The following is a 27,722-nucleotide window of genomic DNA, read 5'->3' on the forward strand; positions in this document are numbered from 1 at the left end:
AGTCTTTTGGAAATAAGGGAATTGGTGTTTATTTAATTTAGTGTTATCACAACCCAAAGTGATCATAAAGTAACTGAATCTGTTTAATCATTCTCAATTGGGGGCTTTAACTTTCACTTGTTTATTAGTTTGTTTTAGGAAATATATATTTTTTCAGCCCAAATTGAATGCATGACTTGGTAGGGTTTGCCATAGTAGTTAAGATCATGTAAGCCTTGCTTGCCATTTAGAAGATGTTTTTGTGTAGTACCATATACATCACTTTAATTCTTAAACTGTTCTTCATTTTATATTCTAATTAGCTTCATCTCTGTAATCCATGTTTTTTATACTTTTTATGAAGATAGCATTGCTCTAATTTCAGAAAAATATGTTGAGAAACTTTTTGGAGTAAACAAAGATCGAATGTCAATGGACCAGATGGCCGTTCTCCTTGTTAGCAATATCAATGAAAGTAAAGGTCATAGTGAGTATCTGTCTCACATACACGCGTGCGCGTGCGCTCTCTCTCCCCCTTTCTCTATCTCTTTCTCTCTCTCTCTCTGTCTCATAGAAAGATCTTGTAGTTTATGACAGCAAATTTTTTGACATTGTGTTCTCCATATGTATGTCATTTCTAACACAATGGAATAAATTTAACTTTTTGAGTATTATTATTTGGGTAGCCTGCAGAACTACAAAATCTAAGTGTATCAGCTAACAATCTTTTCTACTTTAGCACCTCCGTTTACAACTTACAAAGATAAAAGAAAGTGGAAACCAAAGTTTTGGAGAAAACCTATTTCAGAGAATAGCTTGAGTAGTGATGAGGAACAGTCTACAGGACCAATTAAGTATGGTAAGAAGTAATTTAAGATCCAGAATCATTAAATTGTAGTGTTCCCTCTTTGTCTAATATGTTTTACTAATCTTTTGATGTGTCTACTAGCCCATTTTTTTTAATATCTATTTTTTAAAAACAGTCATGCCATTGACGTTTAAGGCAATTAGTTCTTCCTTGTACGGGACTACCTCTTATATTCCAGGATGTTTTATATTTATGGCCCACTAAATTCAGGGATTACTCTTTAGTAAATGTGAGGGCTTCAAATATTTCTGAACATGCTTTAGTGGGGACGGGAGAGCAGTACTGTTCCTATTTGAGAACCACTGCTTGGCCTGTATCTTCTTGAGGGCAGTGTTCATTTTATTTTACCATTGAGTCTATGAGTCTACTTACATGCAGTAAGTAGGCTAACAAAATGAATGAATCAGTGAATAAGGAATGTATGAATGAGTGTTTTATTGTAAAGCATATCTTACGCTGTAATTTCAGGTTTGCATTATTTGTTTTATTCTGTAATTTAGATGTAGTAGAATAAATCATCTTCATAAATTACAACTTTCTCTTAAATTTAATGACTGAATTATCACTTGACGGCACTTTACCGTCAAAGTAGGGAGACCATACAACTTGTTTGCCCAGCAGAGTCCTAGTTTATGCCTGTTGTCCTGGTGTAATTTTTAATAACACCTTTCACTCTTAGATGTGTCATGGTTTGGACAATAAATTATGTAATTGCTTTACCTTAAAACTCTGAGCTAATTTATGTCATCAGAATTTTTAGATTTTTAGATTTTAAAGATGAGGCTAATTGGTTTTTTTTGGGTCTGTGGGTAAGAGAAAGTGTGAAGCTAATGATACTTTCTTATAGCCTTTCAGCCAGAGAACCGAATAAAAGTTCCAGCCTTGGATACTGTCGTGACTCCAGATGATGTCAGATACTTTACAAACGAAACTGATGACATTGCTAATTTAGAAGCAAGTGTGCTCGAAAATCCTTCACATGTACAACTTTGGCTCAAGCTTGCATACAAGTACTTGAATCAAAATGACGGGTAGGTCCTCTTCTAATCTTTGTGTAAACTGTTGCACATTTATATTTTTATGTGTTTGAGGATTTTTTCATCTTTGGTAATCATGTTTCCTTCCTCGTATCAATGGAGCCTTTGTTTTTTGACAAAGCCAAAAGTACTTTATTGTTTAAAAGCTATTAGAAAAAGTTTAAGATTAGATCTTGAGTTGTGTACATGGCTCAGTGTATGGGTAATAAATTAGCTACAGTTTTTAATTGTAGTAGACTCTTATTTCAAAGTAGGATTAGTTTGAAACAGTAAATTCTCAGTGGTGTAAGGATTAATTATTGGGTTTTTTAAAAAGGAGTAGTGGAACAGGTTAAATTTTTTAATTTTCATTTGGAGATTAAAGCTTGTCTAAGAACCTTTAAATACTGGTAAATTGACTATTTTTCTGGGTGTGGTGTTCAGCTAAGGTACATAGTAATTTATCTCACAAATGACAGCTCCTGTTGCATAAGTGCATTTTCTAACTCTTGTGCTTTTTGATAGGATTACCAGGAATATTCTTTTATTACCAAGAGTAACCTTTTATTACTATAATTTTTAAATTATAATAACTAAGTTGTTTTTTTACAGACTACTCTGAATGTATTTGTCTTAAAACTTGGTATAGAAGTTTTTTTGATAAAGCAGCAATGCAGAATGCTATTACACCTCACATACCTGAATATGGTGTTTATTTAACTTGATGTGTGTCATTTCCACATTAATGGGATAAGTTACAGTGTTTTCTTTTCTGACTCATTTACTGAATGAAGGCCAAAAGATCTGTACATTATTTTATGAATAGGATCACGAGAGACAATTATCTTCTCCAAGAGATAGCAAGCCCTTGACGGTTGAAAAGAACTATTATATTGAAAGCTTTGATATTTTGTGCTGGCAGTGGCTGGCCTTGAGGGAGAATTGTTTAACTTTTTCCATTCCTGGACCAGTGTAAATCATAAAAGGTATTGCTGAGTATGAACATAAAGCACATTTGAAGTTGATAATCTAGTGGTTTTATAACACAGTGGTTTTATCTGGTAAATGTTCATAGAACATCCATTTAAAAAGGAATTGCTGGGTGTGTGAGAAATCAGGATCATTTTCGGAGATGTGATATAAAATTTTAATCTAGCTCCCTTTGTCATAGGAGGCTCTGGCTTCTTGTTCGGTTCTAATAGAAAATAGAATTTAAAAATGAACTCATTAGACTAGTTTAGAAAAACAAAGTGCACCTCGCTGTCAGCATTAGTTTAACATCACATTTAGGAATGCTTCGTTTTCTAGGATTTGACATTTTTAGCAATCGAGAATTACTATGTTTTATAAATGGAAATACCACTACTAAAAATAGTGCATTAAATAGAATGATGTCATTTGTTTCTAAAGACTATCAATATACTAGAGCAATGAGAAAATAGTAATAAAAGTGAGATATAGGGTAAGGGTAGGACTGTAATCCACGAGTTATCTCGGGGTAAACGCTCCAGGTGTCACTAGTGAGTATTCTCAGGGGAAATGGGTTAAAAGTATTTGCAAGCATTAAAACATGTTCCTGCTTCTAAACATGTAGGCTATGTTCAGAGTCCTTGGATTCTGCTTTAAATGTTCTGGCTCGAGCTTTGGAAAACAACAAAGACAATCCAGAAATTTGGTGCCATTACCTCAGATTGTTTTCTAAAAGAGGAACCAAGGAGGAGGTGCAGGAAATGTGTGAAACAGCTGTTGAATATGCGCCTGATTATCAGAGTTTTTGGACCGTGAGTAAAAAAGATAACATAGTTCTTTGTGTGTTCTTAATTCTTTGGGTCATCTTAAATATTGACTTATAGCTTAATAGATCGTATATTTTATTTGCTTATAGAGATAATCTTGCATTCTGTGTCCAGTAACCTCAAAACCACTTCCTTGGGTCAGGATTAATTTATATTAAACAAGAATATTTAGTGAAGAGGTAATTTTTGTTGTTAAATTTATTGGTAGGGGGAAAAAATAAATACTTTGAAACATTTTACATTTACCTATTTTTAAGCAGTTTTAGTTTGGACAAAGTTAAGTGAATTTTGTACAAAACACCTGAAAAAAAAATTATTTAAAATTTCTTATGCATCTTTAACATTTTCATGAATGCCAGGAAATAGTGTCCTCATTACTCACGGCAATAATCTTAATTCATAATTCATACTAATATTAAACCTTGCTAAGATACAAAAATTTAGTGAAAAAAATGGATTCTTCATTTTCTGAGAGAATGGGATATTTCTTACCCAGTTATAAACTTAAAATGATAATTAATCCACTTGTAAAATAAGTATTCATTAATATTTGAACTTTTACCAGCTGAACTCAAACTGTTAGATAGAGTAAGATAAATTTTCAGATAAATTTATTATTGTTAAGTCCATTATTTATTTGCTAACTGAAATTCAGAATGAATAGATTTGGATAACATATCCCTTAAATTGAATAAGTGAACATGCCACCCTAACTCTTACTCTCCTCACTCAAGTACGGAATAGATTTGGACAATGAATTATACTTGATTTTTGACCTAGAGCCTTGTACCAAAGTTAATGGTATTTGTCAAAAGATTTTTAGGGTGTAAAAGATTTTTAGGGTGTTTTTCCTTAAAGTTATTTGGTCTTTAAAGGGCCTCTTAATTTTTTAAGTTGATTAATTAAGTCTTTTAAGTATTTTGATTTTGCCACTTAGTTCTAATATGAATGCAATTTTCAAAATCTTTATAGTCACACACCTAAGCAGTACAAATTGTACGTGATCATAAGCATGCAAGCTTTTGGAGATCCATTATGGTCTTGCTGTCATTTACCCATTGATTCAAGGAAAGATGAAATTGCTTCTGTGATAATTCTGAGAGTACATCTGTGTTTTAGTTTTCATCTGACTTCACTTTCCAACTTGTAGAAAGGAAAATCTAGGTTATAGTACTAGAAGATGGGTTTATAGATTTATAATTTATAATTATATTTATAATTATCTTTTTTATAGAAATTTAAGATTTAATATGAGACAGTTTATTAATGAAGTGTGAAAAATCAGTAGTTTTGCAGTTTATTCTTACAAAGCAAGATTAATTATATGAAACCCTTTTGGGCAGTTTCTGCACCTAGAAAGCACCTTTGAAGAAAAGGATTACGTATGTGAGAGAATGGTGGAGTTTCTGATGGGAGCAGCCAAGCAAGAAGCATCAGATATTCTGTCCTTTCAGCTTTTAGAGGCTCTTTTGTTTCGAGTTCAGCTGCACATATTTACTGGAAGATGCCAAAGTGCACTTGCAATTTTACAGGTAAACATTTGTTATAGTATTAAATTATACTTTGCTGAGAATTTTTAAAAGATCTAAAACATATAGATATAGCATTGTATAGCATTGTTCAATGATAAGGACACAGGCTTTAAATTCAGATCCTTATTTTGCCACTTACTGATCCTTATTTTGCCACTTACTGATAAACTGTGTGAAGGTGAGTAAATTTATGCTTGTTTCCTCATTTGCTTTGTAGGGATAATACTTTCTTTAGAGTGTTTATGAGGTTTAAATGAAAATAATATATGTTCAGTACCCACCAGAATAAACTTCAGTATTCTAACAATAAGGGAAAAAAATTAGTCCAGAGTGAAAATCGTCTATGTGGGTAAAGTGTGTGTGTGTTTGTTTTTACTGTTTTCTTTTATTATATTTTTGAATACCAAAACACTTAAAATGTACAAATAAATTTAATAGTTTTTCATTAAGTATGGCATGAACTTTAGTATAGTAAAATATGTTAATTTGGTATCGCTATCTCTCAAAAGTGATTTGAAACAAATTGGTGATTATCAAAATTTTGACTGGTATTTATTTAAGAACCACTCTAAAGAAATACAACACTTTTATTCTTCTTCGTCTTTACATTTGAATTTTAGGACTAGGAGTCATTATTTTAAAAACATTTTCAGATTATTTTTTTTATTTTACCTAGAATGCATTGAAATCAGCTAATGATGGAATAGTAGCTGAATACCTTAAAACAAGTGATCGATGTTTGGCATGGCTGGCCTATGTACATCTTATTGAATTCAACAGTCTGCCTTCAAAATTTTATGATCCATCTAATGCCAATCCTTCAAGAATTGTTAACACAGAACCATTTATAATGCCATGGCAAACAGTTCAAGATGTAAAGACTAATCCTGACATGTTGTTAGCAGTATTCGAAGGTAAGTATAAAAGTTTATAAATTATTTAGAACATCAGCTTATCCCTTATTATAATTCTTCATAACTGGAATAGAAATATATATTGCAAATTATAGTTTCATATTTTAATACATAAATATTTAAAAGATTAAGGATTGAATCAGATAAGATGGGCATTGGCATCTGTGAAAGCTTGAGATCTGTACCATACTACATAATTAATTTTCTGATTATGGCAAAAGGATATCAGCTGGATATGTAGATTATATAGGTTTAATGGATTGATTGAATCACAGAATCAGGTAATTTTTTTAAAGTAGTCTATCAAGGCGAAAGACGTTAAAGATAGTATCTTATTTTTTCAAGTAATTAATATTTTCTCCATCAATCAATGAATTTGATTGTTACTGTATACTAAATGATATATCTGCTGTAGAGCAGATATATAAGGTATAAGGCCTGTTCTTTCCTACTAAGAAATATGTAGCCTAGTCAGAAGATAAGATCAATGCGTTTGACATAATTATTAAATTAACGAGATCATAGAACTGGACATTAGTATGTAGTCTAAATTCTATGCTTATGGAAGAGATTAAGATATGTGATTGATAGAATTATTGGTACAAGCCGTAAACCCAAAGGGAAGAGACAATTAGAGATTGACATGATCAAGGAAGTCTTCATAGAGGAATTAGGACTTGAAGCTGGACTTCAAAGCTCAACTATGATGTAACATAGTGGACCTCTTCAAAGATAGGACCCTAATCTTATTTCCCTCTATATTTTCCAAGGGCCTATAATGTATGGCTGTGTACTAAGTGCTTAGTAAATGTTTTTTGAATAAACCAACTACAAAAGGAAGGAAAGGTAGGACATTCCTGTTAGGAGAGCTAAGTAAACAAAAAGCACAAAGTAGGAATTGGTACATTGGATTTGAAGAGAGATTAGAAGAAGGGAGAGTCCTTATTAAAGTCAAAATTTTGTGCTAGAGAATACTAGTAATAAACCTTGGTAAGTGGAATGATACCAAATTTTCAAGAACTTTGTAAGTGTGGTAGACTTGATGGCAGTAGAGGCTCTTTTAGAAAGGAAAAATGTGCTGAAAAGATGTGGTACCAAAGTAGAAATACCACCCAGAAACTCATTGCTATAACAGGCACACAAAAAGTAACCTTGGAAAAAGAGTTTTAGAGATATTTGAAGTTAGCACATAGAGATGTGGGGGACAAATTCATTGTCAGGAAAGCAGAGAAGAAATAGTCAAAGATGATTTCTGGGTCTTGAGACTAGGAAAAGGAAAATGTAATAATAGAAAACTGGTAAATTTGGAAGACTGATTTTGGTATTAAGAGTGATAACTGTGAATGGAAATTGGTCATCGAACTGGGAAATGCCTGATGGCAGAAGGAAATAAGGAAGTAGACCTTAAGTGGACAATTATGGAGAGAGAAATGGATTTGAAAGTTATTAAAATAGAAGTTTTTTTATTACAAAGTGCTTTACATTTTTTAATATACTCTTGCAGTAAATTATTCAGTAATTGAATCTATGAGATATTTTGTCTGAGGAAATAGAGATTTAAGTGTATAGCAGTAAAGGGGCAAAAGGGAGAATAGAGTCAATGAATGAGACTAAGGGGAAATATAAATCTCTTGGAAGCAGAGGCAAAAAGAAATTTAAAAGAAGAGCAAGGACACTATCAAATAACTAATCAAATAAAATGAATGCAAAGGTAGGCCTTTAGCTTTGTTTAGGTATCCTTTAAAAGTACAGTTTCAGAGTGGCATTCATTTTTTTAAAGATTTTTTAAAAAACATAGCTAACATCCAATATTGTATTAGTGTCAGGTGTATGCCGTAGTTATTCAACGTTTACCTAAAGTGATCACTAATATGTCCAGCACTCATCTGACACAGTACAATGCTATTATAGTATTATTGACTATGTTCCCTATGCTGTACACCACATCCCCCATGACTTACTTGCTTTATATTTAGAAATTTGAACCTCTTATTCCTCTTCACCTTTTCCCATTTTTTGTTGTTGCTGTTATTGTTTTTCTGAATGGCATTCATTTTTTAAACTCCACAAACCTGGAAAGTCATACATTGGGCAAGGAGGAAATGCTGACAATTGTACAAAGTAAAACAACCATTCTCTAGTCAGCAGTATGATCAAAGGATTCTTTACAAGGGAGAAGTGTGTTTTAAAGGAATTAGGAAAGGATCTAGTTTAGGGGAGACATTTAAATGGCTATGTAACAGAGTAAGGCCTCTTTTTAATGGGTCAGAGAAAGATGAAAAAATAATTCATTTAATTGCTTTTTTTTGAGATCAATTTTAAGGAATTTAGGGTAGATGCAGAAATACTTGTTTAAGTGAAAACTTTGATAGATGTGAGATCTCGTATTGGTTGGTTTTATTCTTCCTAGGAAAGTGAGGGTAAGAGATTGAATTTTAGGAATTTGGAGATATTTCAAATACCTCTTTTGGGTTAAAAAGTCAGGAGTTCATTATAAGGTGATGGTGAAGCAAGGGGATAGGCCATCTTCACCAATTGGTCTCTTAGAGTTTAAATAACACAGCCATGTATTTTATGTTTGATTCATGTTATTGTGATGTTTTTTGGATAGATGCGGTAAAAGCTTGCACAGACGAGAGCCTTACTGTTGAGGAAAGGGTAGAGGTCTGTGTGCCAATTTACACAAACATGATTGCTTTGCACCAGCTGCTGGAGAGGTAAAACTTAATTGACAAGCTCTTCCCCTTTTATTAAAAATTGATTTTAAAGTGTGTTTAGATGTGTTTTTTTTCTTGTTTAGGTATGAGGATGCAGTGGAGCTTTGTAAACATTTATTGGAGTCGTGTCCCATGAACTGCCAGTTATTGGAAGCCCTTGTTGCTTTATATTTGCAAACAAATCAGCATGATAGAGCCAGGGCAGTATGGCTTACTGCATTTGAAAAAAATCCTCAGAATGCAGAGGTTTTTTATTACACATGCAAATTCTTCATCTTGCAGGTAAAAAAAAAAAAAAAAAGTCTCTTAATGTTTAAATATGTTTTTATGTTTCTCAAATTCTTATTTATCTTTCGAGATGTTTCAGGCATTGGCCTCTCCAGGAAGCTTTTCCTGGTCCTTTTGGCCTTTGCAAACTGTGTTAGATACTCTTACTCTCTCTGCTATATATACCATGTGCATAATTCTACCATTAGACTTATTAAATTGGTTTGTAATTTTATTTATAGCTGCTTTCTATACTATGCTAAGAACTCCTTGAGGATATGAAGGACCATGTCTTACTCAGATTTAGAGCCCCAATACCTAGCACAGTGCCAAACATATAATAGAAGCTAGTAAGTAATTGGATAAAACTTGAGCCTGTGGTATATTGGGTGTTAAGCTGTTTAATGGTTTGGTAAATTTAATTTGGAGATCAGAATTTAGAAGTTATCTCTACCCCTCACCTACTCAAGACACTTATCTAATTAGTTTTTCCTCCCTCAAAAGATTTTAATTCAACATGATGAGCTTAATGTGTATTCTTCCTTCCTCTTTTTAAAATAGAATCGAGAAGATAATCTTCTTCCATTTTTGCGGAAATTTATCGCATCCTTCTTTAAACCTGGGTTTGAGAAGTATAGTAACTTGGATCTGTTTCGGTAAGTTTTTGGAACTCTTGATTTGCAGAGGAATGAGAAATAGTATAGTTTAGTGGAAAGATTACAATATTTTTTTTGTGTGGATGACTACCTTTTTAAAAAGCACTTTAACATTCTCAGACTGTAATGAAGGCAGTAGATTTAATCAAAAAGGAAAGATGTAAAATGCATTATATTTTTTATATTAAAGACACTAATAAAAGTGCTACGTTAACACCATGGTGATTCATTCAGGTTTTATTATTGTTAGTTGTAGTACTTAATACTATGAATTACCCTGGGAGTGAATTTTTAAAAAATGAGTTTAAATTTATTTGGTGATCTAAAGTGGATGTAAATAATACGCCTTTAAAATTTTAAACAGAACTGTTCTAATCTCTGCAATGATGTTAAGAAGAAGCTTTAGAGGATTCTTCTTTTCTCAACCATCACTTTTCTCAGTAACTAATGTCAAGCTCTGTATTTACTGCCTTTGTTTTGCTATGAGTTCTTATTCTAACAACAATAAAAGGCCACAGAAGATTTTGAAGAATGATTTCTTGGAAGGCTGTTAAAGTTCTCTTCCCTCTTCCTTTTCATCTCTCTGTAGGGATCAGAAAACTTTTTCTTAAGGGCCTGATAGTAAGTATTTTAGGCTTGTAAGCCATATGGTCTATCACTACTAGTCGACTATTTTGTTATAGCAACAGCAACCATAGACAATATATAAATGAATGGGCATGGCTTTGTTCCAGTAAAACCTTGTTTATAAAAATAGGTGTAGTTGCTGATCCTAAGTAAAACAGCATTAAAAGAAAAATATTTTGTGACCTATACTCTATAATTTTATGTTAGGAAGAATAGAGAGAAGGAAGGCCTAAGCCAAATATCTCCTAAAAGAGTTTCTTGTGGAAAATACTGATAAGTGAAGAAAAATTTTAGTTTTTATTTTTATGTATGCAAGGCTAGTGCTTGTAGATATTTTTATTTTCTTAAGTGTTCCCTCCATTTGTTATATAAAAATGTTTTCACAAACAACCCACAGTTAGGTCAGTGTTCTGTCTACCCTAGAATATTTTGTGAGCATGGCAGTTTTTTTTGAGATTTGGTAAATAAGGTTGGGGCCACTATATTTTCCTAGACTTGCATCTTTACATCTGTCCTCTTGTATCCAGTTTATTGCCATAGTGATTTTAGTACTCTTCCTGAAATTCTGCTCTGCTACATCCAGGTTAATACTTTAAAATTAATTACAAAGGAATGATTAAAAATGCAAATTAATAGAGAAGAATTAAACTGTTCTATAAGGAGTTTAGAGATTGTTCATCTTTCCCATGTTGACTTTCTTTCCGTTTAAATTAGATTGCTTAAACATCTCAAATTCAGTCACAGGATAAGTCTGAAGCTGAACCAAATGTTTTACATACTTGCCAGTTCTGATCTTTCCTTGGCATGGAGGTAGTTGGTTTAGCTTAAAAGATTTTGCCAGTTTCTGCCATGGTAACTAATCAGAGATCATCAGATCTTCTTGTTCAGTTTAAATAAAGCAGAATAAATAACGGCATCAATAAAAATTTGGAAATGGGTTGCCTCCAAATAATCTCATTGTTTACTAGGTCAGCTTTATTAAATTTTTTTTTGTGGAAATAGTCAATTCATAATTCATTGGGGATAAAAAGGTATCCTGATTTTAGGGTTTGTTTGTTCATTTGTTTGTTTTTTAAAGATAATACTGAAGCCCTTACATAGAGTTTGCATTTCTCTTAATTTAGGAAATCTTTTTTGAGTCAAATATTAGGAGAATGACAGTTAAATTAGATAGTTTTGGGCATTATCATACTTACTGATATAAATTTTTTAAATTTATAAATACTGCTAAAGTTTATTAATAGGAGAAGTCAGTGCTCTTAATAGGTTCAAAATCTTATATTTTAACTTCATGAGTAGAAATTAACAAGCAAATTACTTAGAACTGTAGTATATACCTAGAGTTGAATTCCATTATTTCTCTTTCTGTATAACATGTACTATAAAAACAGATACAGAAAGAACTAGATGGGGGTAACTGTCATGTGTTTCAAATCAATTTGAAGATTAGTAGATGGCCCTAACAGTTAATGTGGAGATTTCACTAACTATACTGAAGGTAGCTTAAGGATAGAGTCTTACATAGATTATATTTGAAGTCATCTCTTCTTACCTCAGTTTTCAGTTGTGAAAACTAATATCCTTAGAAGTTAAGTGATTAACTCATGGTAATACAGCCAGTTATGGCCAAGTTAGGATGATAACCTGATTTCTAGTTGTCCCATTTCTTCCCTTCCTTTTGGTTTTTCTCCCTCACCTCCAAGCCCCCATACAGCTTCTTTAATCCATTAAAATTTAGTCCCTTGAAATAATTTTTAAATCCAATGTAAACAGTTATGCTAGTTGTCATTGAGAACAATGTATTTCCTTCAAAAACATGATTTTTGAAGATGTTGGTAAATGTTATACACACAAATTGAAATGTATTGAGGATGGGGACCTGAATTAGTCAAAGTCAAATAGATTTCTTTACTAATCTTAGAGCTTTTACTATCCTTATATGTTTTGTGGCTTTTCAAGAGGGGGCTATAATTTTCAGTATTTCCCAATTTTATTTGATCATGGACCTCTTTTTGACGAGTGATTTATGGGCCAACATATTACGGAATACACTTTGATATGTCTCAAATTAAAATGATACTGTTATGTCTGTGTTTGTATATATGGGAGAGATTGTTTTTCTATATCAAATTCTGTAACTCCTAAAGAACTTTTTTTACAAGAAAGCACAGATTTTGTAAGAAAATTTTAGATACTTGGTAGTTTATTTTTTTCCTGTTTTTAGTTAGGTTTAATTACATGATTATTGTGGTTTGTTTAATTTCAGGGATAAAATAAAAATTTCATTTTAGGAGAGAAGTTATTCATGTAGGTGTAAAATAATAAGTAAGTGATGATAGAGATGTAACAGTATGATATACATGTAAGCTAAACTCTCATTAGAAAATTTAAGTTGAAAATGAGATTTTTTTTTCAAGTATTCATAATTTCTATGTGAAATTATTGGCATAATTTCAAACAGTATGTTTTTTTTTTTTTCCCCCAGATATCTCTTAAATATCCCAGGACCACTTGACATTCCAGCTCGTTTGTGTAAAGGGAATTTTGATGATGAGATGTTGAATCACCAAGTTCCTTTTTTATGGATGATTTACTGGTGAGACATTTTCTGCTGTGGAGATAAAAGTTGCATACTAGGGTTGCATTCGTTATTTATAACTGACTTACACTGTTAAAATTAACCCAATGTTAAAGTCTGAGCAAAATTGAAGGGATGCTAAGGTTTATATGTTATTAAAGAAGAAAGATCAAAAGAAGGATTCCATTGTAGTAATATCTGTGATGTTTAAAATATACTTTGTCATTCCTTTACCTGATAGAATTGAGCTGTAGACATACAATGTTTTCCTTCATTTTTTAAACAGCCTTTGTCATCCTCTTCAATCAAGTATTAAAGAGACAGTGGAGGCATATGAGGCAGCATTAGGGGTGGCCATGAGATCTGATATAGTGCAGAAGATTTGGATGGAGTAAGTTTAGTTCCTCTTAATAAGAATGGGATTGGAATAAGGGATATGGTGGGGAAAGGGGTGATCAGTGTTCTTGGTAAGAGAATTACTGGCTTAATTATTCTGAATTATAATATTTTTCTTTTGGCAGTTATCTTGTCTTTGCCAATAATAGAGCTGCTGGATCCAGAAACAAAGTCCAAGAATTCAAACTTTTTACCGATTTAGTGAATAGATGTTTGGTTACAGTCCCGGCCCGATACCCCATTCCTTTTAGCAGTGCTGATTACTGGTCCAACTATGAATTTCATAATAGGGTAAGAACTTAAAACTTTTTTTTTCTTTAGCCGTTAATACAAAAGAAGGGGACTTAAACAAAGACAGCAAAATTCCCGTTTTATATCAAGAGAGCTTTTCCGAAGACCACTTTCCTAGCAGTTTACTATTATTCATGACGGTGTTTACTACTTATCTCTTTTCAGACTTATGAACAGAGCCCTTTAAGGTTCAGTTAAGATAAATGTACATATTGATAATGGTACATTAAAGAATCTAACATCGAAACAAAATTGAAGAGATGTTGTGGTTTAAATACACTTTAAAGAAGAAAGATTAGAAGATAAATGTAATATCTAATGTTTTGCTTGAATAGTTAGAAGTTTTATTGAATGAAAAATTCTGTAACTTCAAAATTAGAATGGGCTTACACAGTGTAACTGCTCTTTTTTAATATTTTGTCAAGCAAATATATCTATAACTAGGACATAAAAAAGCTGAAAGCAGATGCTGTTTAGAATTTTGAGTAGAATTTATTGATCTGTTTATAAGGTTATCTTCTTATAAGCAATGAAATGGGTTTTTTTGGTTGTTATTTGTTTTCAGAGACTTCTTTCTTTCATTTAGTGCAAAGTAGGCTAACAACACCCCCTTAAAGCTCAGTGCATACTAACATATCGAGTGTTTTTTTTGTTTTGTTTTTGTTTTGGTCAGGTGGTTTTGTTGCTTATCGGGTTAACCAGTTATTATGCTTTATACTTCTATGCCATTCTTTATCCCAGGATCTCAAACTACTTTATGGATATTAAGTCATTTACACATGGGCATTCCATGAACAAGACGTGGCAGGTATTATTAGCCCTATGACTTGCCCAGCTATAAGGCAAGTAGAGGTAGTTTCAGGAATGAAAACCTGGACTCCTGGCTTCTTGTCAGTATTCTCAGTCCATAGTTCTCATCACTAGACCACATTTCCTAAGTCATATTTGGAAAGTCACAATTAATGGTAGGAACTGAAACAGCATTATGCATTATAATTTATACATTCATGTCTTAAAGACCATTTTGGTTTTCTCTTTAAAACACATAGATAATTGGATTTCACATCTTGTTTCTCTCATTTTCCCCTCTCCTCAACCTTTACAGGTTATTTACTTTTATTTGAGCTGTGTTCCAAAGACCCAGCATTCCAAAACCTTGGAACGCTTTTGCTCCATTATGCCAACTAATTCCGGACTTGCACTGAGGTAAGTGCAATAGTATAGGCTCTTCATACGAAATTATTCTTGAGAACTTGATAAGAACAGTCTGGTCTTCCACTACTTCTTCACTGATAATTCAGAGTTGTTAAGCAATAGGATAGCCAGCTATTTTGTGTAAAAGTCAGTATAAAAATCTGGTCACCAGTAAACTACAGGTTATAAGGGGGCATATACTTCAGTAAGGTTCATCTGTGTTCTCTAAGCACATGCCATCTGTTCTTAGCACGTGTATTATAAGCAGTAAGTGTGTTTTACATGTCAAAGGAACATTAAGAGATTTTAAAAGTATTACAGACATAGAAGCCAACTATCTATATTCTGATTGTTGTGATTCGTTTTCAGATAGGTCAGTCGCTCTCAAATATTAGCATGCACCACAATCTCCTGGAGTGCTTATTTTAAAACGCAGATTCCTGAGCTTGAGCCCTCAAACCACATTTGAGAGACACTTTATCTAGGGATTTCATACATTCAATTAGAAAGAGATTTTTAAGCATTTCTTTTGTAGTTTCTCTTATCTGATAGAGAAAACCATTTTTACTCTCAAGAATTGTACTTTTTAATTCAAAAAGGTACCCTGCATTCTAATGGGTTGGCTTCTACTTGTGTAGTCATTCTTACTGCATCATTTGTGTCTTATGTTTCTGTTTGTTTTATGGATCATAAGATACTTAAAGGTACCTAATTTTATCAGATATTCTCTTGCGTTTTAAAATATTTACATTCCACTTAGCATATATGTGGGGAAAATGCTATAAGAGACTGACAAAATTCAAAGGCCTAAGGCTGTGTCAGAAATAACCATAGCATTTTATAATAAAAATTCTCAGCATGTTGATCTACAGAAGCAAATTATAGAACATCGTATTGTGGAATATCGCCTTTAGTAAAAACACGTAAAATAAAAGATGTCATATTTTGACTAGTTTCTGTTATGTTAGGTACTTTTGCAATATAGGTAGTAGTTTGATTGTTGATTTTCCTGGTAAAGCTCCACTTCTGTATTTTGATACTCCTTATTTCCTTGTCCTTTTTTTCAGAATAGAGAACTTAATAATTAGCAAATGTATTTAACATTTTAGCTCAAGAGTCATTCATGATTATGCAATTAACAACGAGAAAAATATCAGGAAGTTGCATTAATATGTCAAGTCATTATTTTAGAATATCGGGGGGAGGAGACACCCGGAGTGTAATTTGGAGAGAATGCTTTAATATTCTGTAGGAATATAAGAGCCTTATTTTAGTTTGTTGAAGTTGGCATGACTCTTGACCTCTTGCTCGTTGGCATGTTCCTGTCCCATTGTAGTTTTTGTAAGAGGCATTCTGCAAATACTTGCTGCATAGTCTTGATGAAATTTAACTGATCAAAAACTGTACTTCATCAGATATTCTGTTCATAGAACACATTTGGGGTTTCCCACACTTGTAGTGCTTTGTTCATTTTACTGAATGTACTTTACAGGCTACTTCATCATGAATGGGAAGAAAGCAATGTTCAGATTCTGAAACTTCAAGCCAAGATGTTTACATATAATATCCCAACATGCCTGGCCACCTGGAAAATGTAATGCAACAATCATGTACATGTTTTTATAGCTATTGCTTTTATTTGTAAGATTTGCTCCAGACAGGTAAATCTGAAATGACATCTTCCCCTCCCCTCCCCCCCAGGACAGATCTCTAACTTAGAATTTGTTTTTGGCTCTTGCTAAGGGTTTATACTGAGTTAGGGAACGCTCATTAACAATTGTTTCTAAAAGCACAATGAATAGAGCTATAGTTTTCCTTGAAGGAGAACATTGAGATAACAGTGCCATTATCAAATACAGAAATCTGTTATGCACATTTTAAGATCATTTCTTTTGAAATGCAGGGTTTTATCGCCTCCCTTATAGTCTGATGTTCTCTTTCTTTTAAAGATGTGCTAGTGCCAGATATTTTTTACTAGTAATTATGAATATTTTTCTTGACCGTTATTAATTTTCAAAACACTGGTCTGCTTTATTCTTGTAAAGTTGATAAAAATTGTTGAATTTTTCTTTTTACTATAGGTTACCCTCCTTGGAAGTTTAGCGTGTTACTTTCAGGAAGTTTTGTACTCAAATTCCCACAGTCAGTATTCAGCCAGTGGTAGTATCTCATTTTGTTCAAAGATATGTAAATTTTTCCCCCTTTTCTATATTCCTTTTTTTTCCTTAGAGCCATTGCTGCTGAGATTGTTCTAAAGGGACAAAGAGAGGTAAGCCATAACCTACTATCAGATGGGTCACTTTTTTTTAAAGCCATTCTGTTCCTTTTCTTGACTTCCTAATTTAAAAAGATTAAAACATAGAAGTTAACATCCCAGGAACTCTGGATGTTTGGAAAGTCTCAAACTCATGCAACCATTTTGTCTTGAATGTTATATTATGAAGTATCATTCAAATAGTTAGGATTATGAAGGTGTTTTTCATCATGTTTCCTGATGGAATTGTGTGTATATCTATCTTATAGGTCCACCGTTTATATCAGAGAGCCTTACAGAAGTTACCTCTTTGTGCATCACTGTGGAAAGATGTAATGCTTTTTATCTTTTATTTCATCTTGAAGTTTTTCTATAAATTTTCTGCATGTGCCATATCCATTGATGTGGTAATGCTCAGAATGTAGCTCAGTCTTACTTCTATGCTTCCCTGTCTCTTACAGCAACTCTTGTTTGAAGCTTCAGAAGGAGGTAAAACTGATAACCTGAGAAAACTAGTTTCCAAGTGCCAAGAGATTGGAGTCAGCCTAAATGAGCTCTTAAATTTAAACAGTTACAAAACAGAAAGCAAGAATCACTGAACACTGGGTGCAGTCAGTTCTAAGTCCTTATAATAATTGCCAAAATTATTTGAATGGTCCTTCAAGATTAGGCTGATCCCTGGCTAAGGTCTGTGTCATGCAGACAAGCATTACTGATCATATCAAGTCCCCTACAAAATCCTATTCTCAAAACCGGAAGCAATGAACATGACCCTCTTCGATTGGATAAATGAACTTCCTGTTTGGCCTGCCTCTAGGCCCAGCCAGATTCTCATAACATCATGTACGTAAGTATAGTTCCTCAAAGTGACTGACATATTTTAATTTTGCTTTGTTTTTGTTTTTATTTTTTACTTTTTCCCCTTTATGTTGTGCTAGTCCTGATTCACTTGACACACTCTGATGCCTGAGAGATTCTTGTTTGGGATTTAATTTCCAGGGCTGTGTTTACAGTAAAAAGCAGGTAGCCCCTTTTAGTTCTTCCTCTTTTAAACCTTTTGAGATTCTTTATTTCAGGATTTAAACTTAAGCAGTCCACCTTAAGGAAAGTGTAACTGCCATGGCCACAAGTCTGCTAGTTGCACTTGAATGCTCTAACAGGGTTGTTTATTGCCCTTTCTACGTTCTGGACTCCTTGCCGAGACTGTTTAACTTGAAGATTAAAGAAACTATTGCAAATGCCAGTGCATCAGAACCTAAGAGTGGTCAAATATTATGTGCAATTTTTTGTAAAGAAATTTAATTTATAATAAAGTTTAACAGTTTAAAGAACAGTTAATATTTGAACTGCTTTGTATTGAAATACTACTTTGTAGTATTAAAATTGTTTATAAACAAAATATTTTTAATATAAGTTAACTTTTTTAAAAATGTTGCTGTCTTTATTCACTTTTCACACCTTGCTGGGAAAGAGTTGAAATAGGAGATAGGGTTATTCACTATGACTATATCAATACTTTCTTATCCTGAATGTGCTTTCCCATAAACATTTCAGTGACTTTTTAATTTGTGAGAAGATGGTCCTGTTCTGTTTTGAGGACAGTGATCAGATAGGTTTGCACTGCCATTAAATTACTTCTTAAGACCACAGTGTTTAGAAAGTATCTCCCACCTGTAGTTTGAATGACTTGCTTAGTGACATGCTGTCTTATGTTGAATATCTGTATGACCAAATATAAAGGGGACCTTGCTTTTTGTTTTCAGTATATAGTGGGTTGTTTGCACCTGGATAGAAAAATGGTTGACGACACACACACAGCTATAACAAATCAGGTCTTACAGCTATAATGCAGTCTTAATTATTGTGGAGCAGCAGGCCTATGAAATACTAGACAATATGTACATCTGTACATTTGTATGATGCTTAGTCAGAATAAGCCATGTTTTGAGACCCTGCTCTGTGCATAATAGACAGGGAGTGCATATTTGGCTAGTAAGTGCTATTTAGTGAGGCCAAGAGCATAGCCCATTTGTCTAGTGTCTTTCATTAAACCAAAAAGTAGCTAATGAGTTTTTCTCTAAAACCAAAGAAATTTGGGTGGAAGACAGTAATCCCAGACGTGCTTCATCGTATGCATTTAACTAAGTTTGAATGCTTTTCCTGCTCTGATTATTTGAAAGCCATTGTTAGTTTTTTGGAGGGCAGTGCTAAGTTTTGAGTTTTTCTGTGTTCTAAAGCCTACCATTTATTGCTTAAATAATTCCATCAGCAGTAACTTTTGCCTCTTTTTAAAAAAGAAAGCTTTCATTGGTACATACATTTCTAGTCCAGCCACGCAGGCTATGCACTGTAACAATTCCAGGGGTCACCTTTCCTATGTTGTACACAGTCATTCAGGCAGAGCCCTTAGCATATATTAAGCAGCTGTATCCTTTTTGATCAGTTGTCATATTGCTCTTTAAGATTATGAAGCGCTCTCATGGAAATAATACTGCCTTAAAGGTACCTCTTACATCACTTTTTCTTTCTGTCATTTTACAGATATGTTAACCTACACACACAAAAGCAAACACTGCTTACAAGTGAGGTTTATGTTTTGGTCATCCTACGATATTCAAGTTTACTTGTTTTTTAACGAAGAGCTTTCAACAATTAGAATATTAAATAAAACTTTGGGTTAAAGTTGATATAGTTATTGTAATGCTATGAATACAATATTTAACATATAACATGTTGTACAACTGAAGTCTTTCTTTGAGCCGAGAAATATGCAATGAGGAAAGATTAGTCATTGAGAACTGCAGTCTCTTGTACTCCCCCACTCCTGCCAAGGGTTGGGGGTTGGAAGGAGAAAAAGCACAAAAGAGGCATTTTAGGCTGTGAGGTTTTATCTCTTATAAAGGAAGTGGTGTGGCAGATTGTGGTGATTTTTATGTGTTTTTCTTCATTTTAGGAAACAGCCTAATATTTCTATTTGCTTTTTAACGGAAAGTGGACCTTGTAACATTGTTGTCACTGGATTATCTAAGGCGGTTTGCTTTCAATTAAAGGGCATATAAACCTACATCATAAAGCAAGCTAGAATCCCAGGTGCAACATCTAAGAGCTAAAAGCACTAAGCAGACAAGCATAAGGTGATTAAGACTGACAACAAGTGTAGAGGGACTTTATTGAAGATTGTAGTTCAAATATTTATTTTTCAAGGTTGTTGAAAAAAGTAGGAACATGTGGCTATAATACAAAGCAGCGCCAATATTTTTGCTTAAAGCTGTCTCATGTTCACAGATAAGTTATAGTTTCCTTAAGTCTGCTTTCATATCACTGTGTTAAGTTTACTTCATGGGAAGAATGGGGAAATAACAATCTTAGTGACCTTTCAGGTTTGAGGATTATGCCTGCAAAAGTATTGTTGCCTCTCCGTACAAATTAACAGAACATTTTGGAACAACTATTCAAGAAAAGGCAAACTTCTAAAGAACCTTTTTGGTTGTTTCTTTTTTGTCCCTCATGATTTTACAAGTGAATGTATATCTTTATCTTTCTTAATGTAGGTGGTAAAGCTGAGTTGAGTTTCTTTTTTCTATATCTTTAGGGCTCTATTCTATATACCACCAAAAAGTGTCCTCACTTTCTGCAGGTTTTCTTCAGTTGTCTGTTTACTATTTCATTGACCAGTGAACAGCCATCTAAGGACGTGCTGCCCCACCCTGCATGCATTCCCATCTTTCATTACCACACACGTAGCCTTCCTCAGAAATAGCCATATGGTCGTTTCTGAGTACTACTAAATTGAGATAGCTGCAGTTAATGTGAAGAGTTTTCATTTTTTTCTTCTTTACATCTTTGAGGTAGATAATAGAAAGCTGTGTTTGTTTTTCATAGACAGTAAAATGAGTATAGGATTTGTCTCCACTTTTCCACTTATTCCACTGTAGAGGCCTTCACAAAAGGGGATTCCACAACACATTTTCAGGGGCCCCACAGTGGAGAACCAAGCATTTTTTCCATTTCAGAATTAACTGAACTCTGCTAGACACTCTCAATACAAAGATGAATAAAGAGCTTAACAGTACATACCAAGAAGCATCGCCAAAGGGGCTCCGAATTTGGATTTGTGCTTGGGAACGTCTTCCTGTATGGCAGTGAATTATGGATGGTTGAGACATAAAATAGGAAGAGAAAAAGTTGAGGCCAGTAATACTATTTTCAAAAAATATGTGCCACTTAAACTTGAATATTGTAGAAGAGTTTGCACATGTTTAGAAACTTGTACATTTCTCAAAGCTTCCTGAAAAGCTTCTTTGGTGTTGGTGTTAATTCATTCACAACTAGAAATTTGTTAGACATGATGGCAGGTAAGACATGTAAAACTCTATAGAAGCCACATCTGTCCAGGAGAGGGAGATTTCTTGGGGCACATTGTGCTTCTAAGTCCACATGAGCATGACTGAGTAGGAGATAGTCTTATCAGGCTCAGTTTGAACAGCCTTGATGTGGAGAGAGTGACTGGAATTAGTAGCAGTCTGTTGCTACTAGTCCCCCCTCCCCCATAAACTTCTTGGGTTAATACATGAATAAAATGCTACTTTCAACATTTACTACTATCAACAACTTTTGCAGAGCCCTGTTCCAGTGCTAGTCAAGGCTGTAAAGTTATATTCCATTACTCTCTTTAAGAATCATGGTTATTTTTCTGTCAATGTAGAACTTCCTGGAGATGGCCCAGTCTTTAGTACTTTAAACTGATTTTCCAAAATGACGTTTTAGTCCAATACCAGAAGTGTTTCAATGTAGAAATCAGTAATGCCAGAATAAAATCAGTTGGGGAGCAAGAAAATTTGCATGAGCATGAAAGGAGTATATGGTTCCTGGTTTCATCAAGAAAGCAGAAGATCCACAGTATCTGAGGCCAGTTCTGATCTTAAATAATGTGGCTTTGTGGTTGAATGCTGGTAGGTCTGGATTTTTTCCTCTAGTGTAAAAATACAACTTACTACATGGGAGACAGTGAATAGAATGTTAAAACTAGATGAGTTAATTATATCACAAATACCTAGAATAACGCATATTTTACGTTCATGCAAGGCTAATAAATTTTGGAGGCCACCTAAGATAAAAATGAATATGACTCTTCAGGGGCCATATTCTATGAATTAAGTAAAAGCCTAAATGCAAACATGAAAACACAGCTGTTCTAAGAGAATATACTACATTTGCCCTTAGTAATTTGAAAGCATCAAGATTGATCATCAGCTTAGAATTAAAGATGTGTTTACAAGGTTTGGTCGGTCGATCAAGCAAATTAAATCTTGCAAATGTTCTTCACCTAGTGAATTGAAGTAAATCTTATGAAAGAGAATGATAGCCAACAGCCTAAGGGAGCTGAACCAATTAGGAAGAGTGACTGAGGACTAGGAGTTGTTTGCATTAATGGAGATAGTCAAGGTATCTACTGCCAAGACCAAAACAAACACTCAACTTGCCACATCATAGTCAAGATTCTGAGACTGCCTATGGATAGGGTTGGCACTTCATGCTAGTGTAATGGAGCTAGAAATAAATAGTTTCAAGATAAAGAGAATGAACCAATGTAATGAAAACATATCTAAGAGATTTGGATATTAGATTTAGCTCCACTAGCTGTGTGATCGTGACAGGCCATTTCATTGCTCCTTATCTGTTTCCACATCTACAAAATACAGAAGTATGTGCTTTTACCTCAGGAATGTTGAGAGATCATATTATAGAAATCATCTTTAAATATTTAGAGTTTGGGGTCATATTCCAAAGTTCTGAGGGCAAAGAGATGCTACAAGGTAACAGTTTACTTTTTCTGGACATGATTTCATTACTGCCATTTGGAGCATACAACCCTACCAATCTACTAATGCTCAAGTGTGGATTAGATGCTGTCTCTAAGAAACACAACAGAGAACACTGCCATCTAAATTCAGTGGATCATTTCTGGTGTTGCCCAAAGTAACAGGTAAAACTGTATTAGCAGATGGTCCAAAGAGACCAATAAGGTTTTACTGTAATGAGGCCCAACCTGGCAGAAGCTCTGGCTCCAGTGGTGGAAAGATAAAATCACAAAATGCAGAGCGGAGGATAATTGGTAGTATTCACTTTGGGTGACTAATGAGGTACTAAAAATGTGATCTAGTTGGGAGGGGGAAAAAAGTATGAGTCAAAATAGTCAAGAGTAAAATCTAGGGTTTCCAGTATGTTGCAAATGAGCCTTAGGAGTTTAAAAAATGAAAATAGCAGTGGCTTAAACAAGATAGAATGTTTTAAGTAAAAATTCAAGTAGGTGGACCGGGGCTGACTGGTATGGCATTCCTCAGTGATAAGAGACATAGGGACATTTTGCTGTTCTCTCCTATGTGACTTCCATTCCCAAGTGCTGCCACATGTGGTTCTGCCAGTCAGATTCTGCACATGGCCATGAGCTGAAATCGTAGAGTCTGCAATTAAGCCCAGGATCAGCTTATCAAGCATCCTAAGGCACTGGTTGAGTTGGTTTGGAGGAAGGGGGGCCTTTTTCTAATTTACACAAAGGGACCACCTGAACCCAAAGTTTTAGGGTGAGGGTGGGCCTTTTTCTAAATTGCACACGAGCATTCTGGGTGGTGAATGGTAATGATGATTTAAGATGCCTTTTGCAGTGCTAACCCTTTTGTTCACATTTTATGTAGCAGGAAGGAAGGACAAACAAAATTGAGTATTTTCCTCAAGCTGGACATAACTACATATACCTTTGTCGTATTGTTTAGCACAGACACTTGGCTACTGCAAGAGAGGCTGGGAAATAGTCTTTATTTTGGGTGGCTATGTGGACAGCAAAAATTGAGGAATGAAGGATAAAATACATATTTGGGAACACCCAAATACACCACACCACTATTAAGTAGAGTAAACAATATAGAATGAGGTTAGTGGCCTCAGCTTGTTCTAATCACTCAAAAAACTTTAATGATGAACCATGAAAATCCTTTCCAGTTCTATAATCCTACTGTATAAATCTTTAGTTGAGATAGGAAAGCTGAAAGCACATTTCCCAAATGTAGTTGGTTGACAGAGTTCAAGGAATGGGCATTAAGAACAAACACTTAATGGAGACATTATCAGACTGTGTTCTAAGTGCTTCAGGTTTATCTAAATTCTCACAACAACCCTATGAGATAATTGTTATAATCCCCACTTTACAGATGACAAACAGGAAAGTTTAAGTTACAAAGATAATAAATTACAGACCTGGGAAGTTCTTGACTACATGTCCTTAATTGGCAACCTAAAACCTGTAAAGTGAACTAAGTTGGTCCACTGAGAAGCAATCCTGGGGCCTTTGAAAAAATTACTGAGAAAGAGACACTTTTTTTTTTGTTGTTACTAAGTTAGCAGAATATTAGTCTGGAACTGATAGCTACCTCACCACAGCACTGTGAGAACCTGTTGAATGTGAGGCCTGAGGAAAACGGAGGTGGAAAGAGATACTGGCATACCTCAGAGATACTGCGGGATTGGTTCAGACCACCGCGATAAAGCAAGTTGTAATGTTTCTGGTGTAGGGTCTTACCTTCAGTTTGGAAAAAAGGCAGTATCTGTGAAGCACAGTAAAATGACGTGACAGCAGGATTCACTATGTCTGAAAACATACCTCTGGACTTTTCAGGTATTTAAAAAATTTCCTTTACATCTACTACCTTTTCCCCGACTTTTTAAAAATTTGAGCTTTTGAGAATTAGTAGAGTTTCTAGTCCTTTGACAACAAAATAGGTTAAGCAAATTCAATGAAACATTTGGGAACCTATGCCTGAAAAGCATAAGTAGCATAACTGATTAAGACCCTGAGGACAGAAAATAGAGCAAGTCCTTATAACTACATGAATTAAGTGACGTAAGTAGTAACTTTATATTCAAGTTGAGAGGTACGGAAGAATCGACAGCGAGAGAGTTGCATGTTTAGATATGTAGGGGGTGGGGCTGAGAAAGGAAGGCTGAAGCTTCAGAAAGAAAAATACTACAGCAATAATGCTTAAGATCTTCTCCTTTGGGTTCAACACCTGGCTATAACAACCTTGGGAAAGTTCTGAACTTCTCGAAGCCAACATTCCTTCATTGTAAAATGACACTAATATAAGTATTTATCCCACACAGGCTTGTGAGGATAAGATCGATCATATAGGTTAAGGGCTTAGAATAGTGCCTGGTACACTAAACACTCAACAGTATTAGCTCTCCATAGCTGATGTGCGATTATAGAAGCAGTTTGAGGGAAGAAGCCTCAGAAATGTGGGTTAGGGCAGCATTTCAATATAACAAGAGAAGGCTTGTGGTGGTGGGGTCTAATTACTCGATAAAGTAAGGAAGACCTAAAGAACAAGTTGGGACAGAAAGAATAATCAAGTAAGTTATATATATTAATGTGTTTGGACCTACATTTATTTGGAAGAAAAGTTTTAATGAAGGTTTGGAAACGAAATGGTGTTGATGGATGGGGTTGGCCCTTGTAAAGAGATGAAAAGAAAGTATAGCTATTTCAGTTGGAGATTCTGTAGTGTGGGGAATGCACTAAAGAGATTGCAATGATTTAGGCCTTCGCTCCTCAGTGTGGTTCTAGATCTACAGCATCATGAACATTTGAGAGATTATTAGAAATGCAGAATCTCAGGCCCCACTCCAGACCTACTGAATTAGTATATTTTTGTAAGCATTAAAATTTGAGAAGCATTGCTCTAGGCTAGTGAGAAATGCATTGCTTAAAATATAAAATCACTGGAACATTTATTTACGTGTCTGGAACATAGTGGCTACAAGTCACATAGTTTTCTAAAGGCGTGTGCCTACCAGGTTTTGGAAACACATCACTAAGCACCGATCTACATACATCCTCATCAGTACTCTTTACTCTAAAACTAATGCTAAAGAATAGCTCTGGCTCCCCAAGTTTTAAATCTCCAAGTGCTCTTGAAATTTAGATGATAATTCCTTGTTTATTCATAGGAGGATTGTATTAGGTATGTATGGCTGTGTAACAAATTACACCAAAGACTAAACAGCTCAAAGCAACAAACTTCTATCACAGTCTCTGTGGGTCAGTAATTCAGAGGTGGCTTAATTGGGTGGTTTGGCTTGGGATCTGTTATGGTTTTATCAGACTATTGGCTGGGGCTGTTGTCAATCATCTGAGGCTTAACTAGGGCAGAAGGATCTACTTCCAAGCTTACAGTTGTTTGCAGACCTCAAGTTTCCCACCACGTATATGTCTCTATAGATTGCCTGCTTGGCTTTATGGCATGGCAGCTCACTTCCCCAGAGTGAGTGAGCCAGATGGGGAGAGAGAGAGAGACAGGGAGACATAAGAAAACAGAGGACACCAAAAATCTAACGTTGGAAATGATGTATCATCACTTCTGCCATATGTACACAGACCAACCTTGATACAATGTGGGAAGGGAGTACTCAAGGGTGTGAATACAAACGGGTGGAGATCATTGAGGGGGCATCTTGGGGTCTGGCTTCTGCAGTGGTGGAGGAAGCTCTTTCCTCTGAGCAATGAAACTCATCAGTAGCTCCAGGTGCAGCTTGTACAGCTGGGATCCTCTTCGGTCTCTATAGAAAGGAGGGATCCAAAGCGATGAATGACTTACAGATCTCACACTCATGATTAAATTACTTCAAGAGATACTGATACAAGCAGAAATAGATTCGAGTCATAATTGGATGGAGAAAAGGAGGGAATGGAAGCAAAGAACACTCACTCATTCAATTGAGACTGCCACTGTATTCCAAAAAATTAGGATGCAGAACAGTCCTGGCAATTCTTCAATTTGTAATTGTATTAAAAAGTGGGTAAGAATGTTTTACTAGAAAAAGTCAAACCGACTCCTTTAAACCTGCTGGTTTTACTGATCTTCCCACATCAAAGGTTGGACTTTTTGACTAGAGCCAAAGAAGCAATGAATGAGTACAACCAAATGTTGGGTAAACTTTTGCAGTTCTTATCAACAGGCCTTCAGATAATGAAATAAACTTCCATCACTTTAGTATCATTTTCCTTTGAAATGAGACAGCATCCTTCTGCTTCAGGTGATGCTTAATAAGCTTTGTGCATCTTTATGCAGTCTCCCACACTGAACCAGGCATATGACCAATCCAATCCACTTTACATCCCATTGCCCATAAACTAAGAAAATTGAAAAAAGCTGTATAGAAGAGCTTTGTTGTCTACCTCCACTGAATTTTGGCCGGGATACGTACTTCCAGTCATACATAAAAAATATTTAAACTTTCTTCCTCTTTACAAGGTATTCAAAGGAAAAACTGTATATTTTAGAGATTTTAGTAGGTAAAATCATCTTTTCTAATTATAACAAAGCAACATATCAAAAATTCTCATTTTTCTATTGGAAAATAAAGTTACATTAATCAGAAACAATGACATTTGTCCTACTTTAGATCAAAGGCCCCTTCGCGTAAACCAGAGGGTCAATTCTCTTGTTAAGACAAAAGCTTTGGCTAAAAAGTAGGAGGTTGTTTTTTTTTTTTTCTTTTTTTTTTTTTTGGACAACTTCCTTATTGTTGCTTCCAGTAAACCTTACCTCAGTGGCCTGCAAGATTTGACCAAAATGTAAAGC

General features: G+C 34.5%; 1 protein-coding gene across 4 annotated transcripts in view; it reads left to right on the forward strand.

The window, feature by feature from the left end:
* The window catches only part of ZFC3H1 (zinc finger C3H1-type containing), a 49,175-nt gene extending 30,752 nt beyond the window's left edge, over positions 1–18,423 (forward strand). For 3 of the 4 annotated variants that reach the window (XM_016148377.2, XM_036237922.1, XM_036237923.1), the window contains exons 19-35: positions 365–466; positions 719–838; positions 1,695–1,878; positions 3,458–3,644; positions 5,003–5,191; positions 5,868–6,105; positions 8,717–8,822; positions 8,906–9,104; positions 9,651–9,745; positions 12,858–12,968; positions 13,237–13,341; positions 13,472–13,637; positions 14,743–14,843; positions 16,324–16,425; positions 17,061–17,100; positions 17,355–17,417; positions 17,547–18,423. In XM_016148377.2, the coding sequence (XP_016003863.2) occupies positions 365–466; positions 719–838; positions 1,695–1,878; positions 3,458–3,644; positions 5,003–5,191; positions 5,868–6,105; positions 8,717–8,822; positions 8,906–9,104; positions 9,651–9,745; positions 12,858–12,968; positions 13,237–13,341; positions 13,472–13,637; positions 14,743–14,843; positions 16,324–16,425; positions 17,061–17,100; positions 17,355–17,417; positions 17,547–17,684 (2,246 nt within the window). In that variant the 3' untranslated portion in view covers positions 17,685–18,423. The remainder of the gene's footprint in view (positions 1–364; positions 467–718; positions 839–1,694; positions 1,879–3,457; positions 3,645–5,002; positions 5,192–5,867; positions 6,106–8,716; positions 8,823–8,905; positions 9,105–9,650; positions 9,746–12,857; positions 12,969–13,236; positions 13,342–13,471; positions 13,638–14,742; positions 14,844–16,323; positions 16,426–17,060; positions 17,101–17,354; positions 17,418–17,546) is intronic. The other variant, XM_036237921.1, reaches the window with a different exon arrangement.
* The last annotated feature ends 9,299 nt before the right edge of the window (positions 18,424–27,722 follow it).

Source organism: Rousettus aegyptiacus, unplaced genomic scaffold (genome assembly GCF_014176215.1).
Source record: "Rousettus aegyptiacus isolate mRouAeg1 unplaced genomic scaffold, mRouAeg1.p scaffold_m13_p_2, whole genome shotgun sequence".
Classification (NCBI taxonomy): Eukaryota; Metazoa; Chordata; class Mammalia; order Chiroptera; family Pteropodidae; genus Rousettus; species Rousettus aegyptiacus.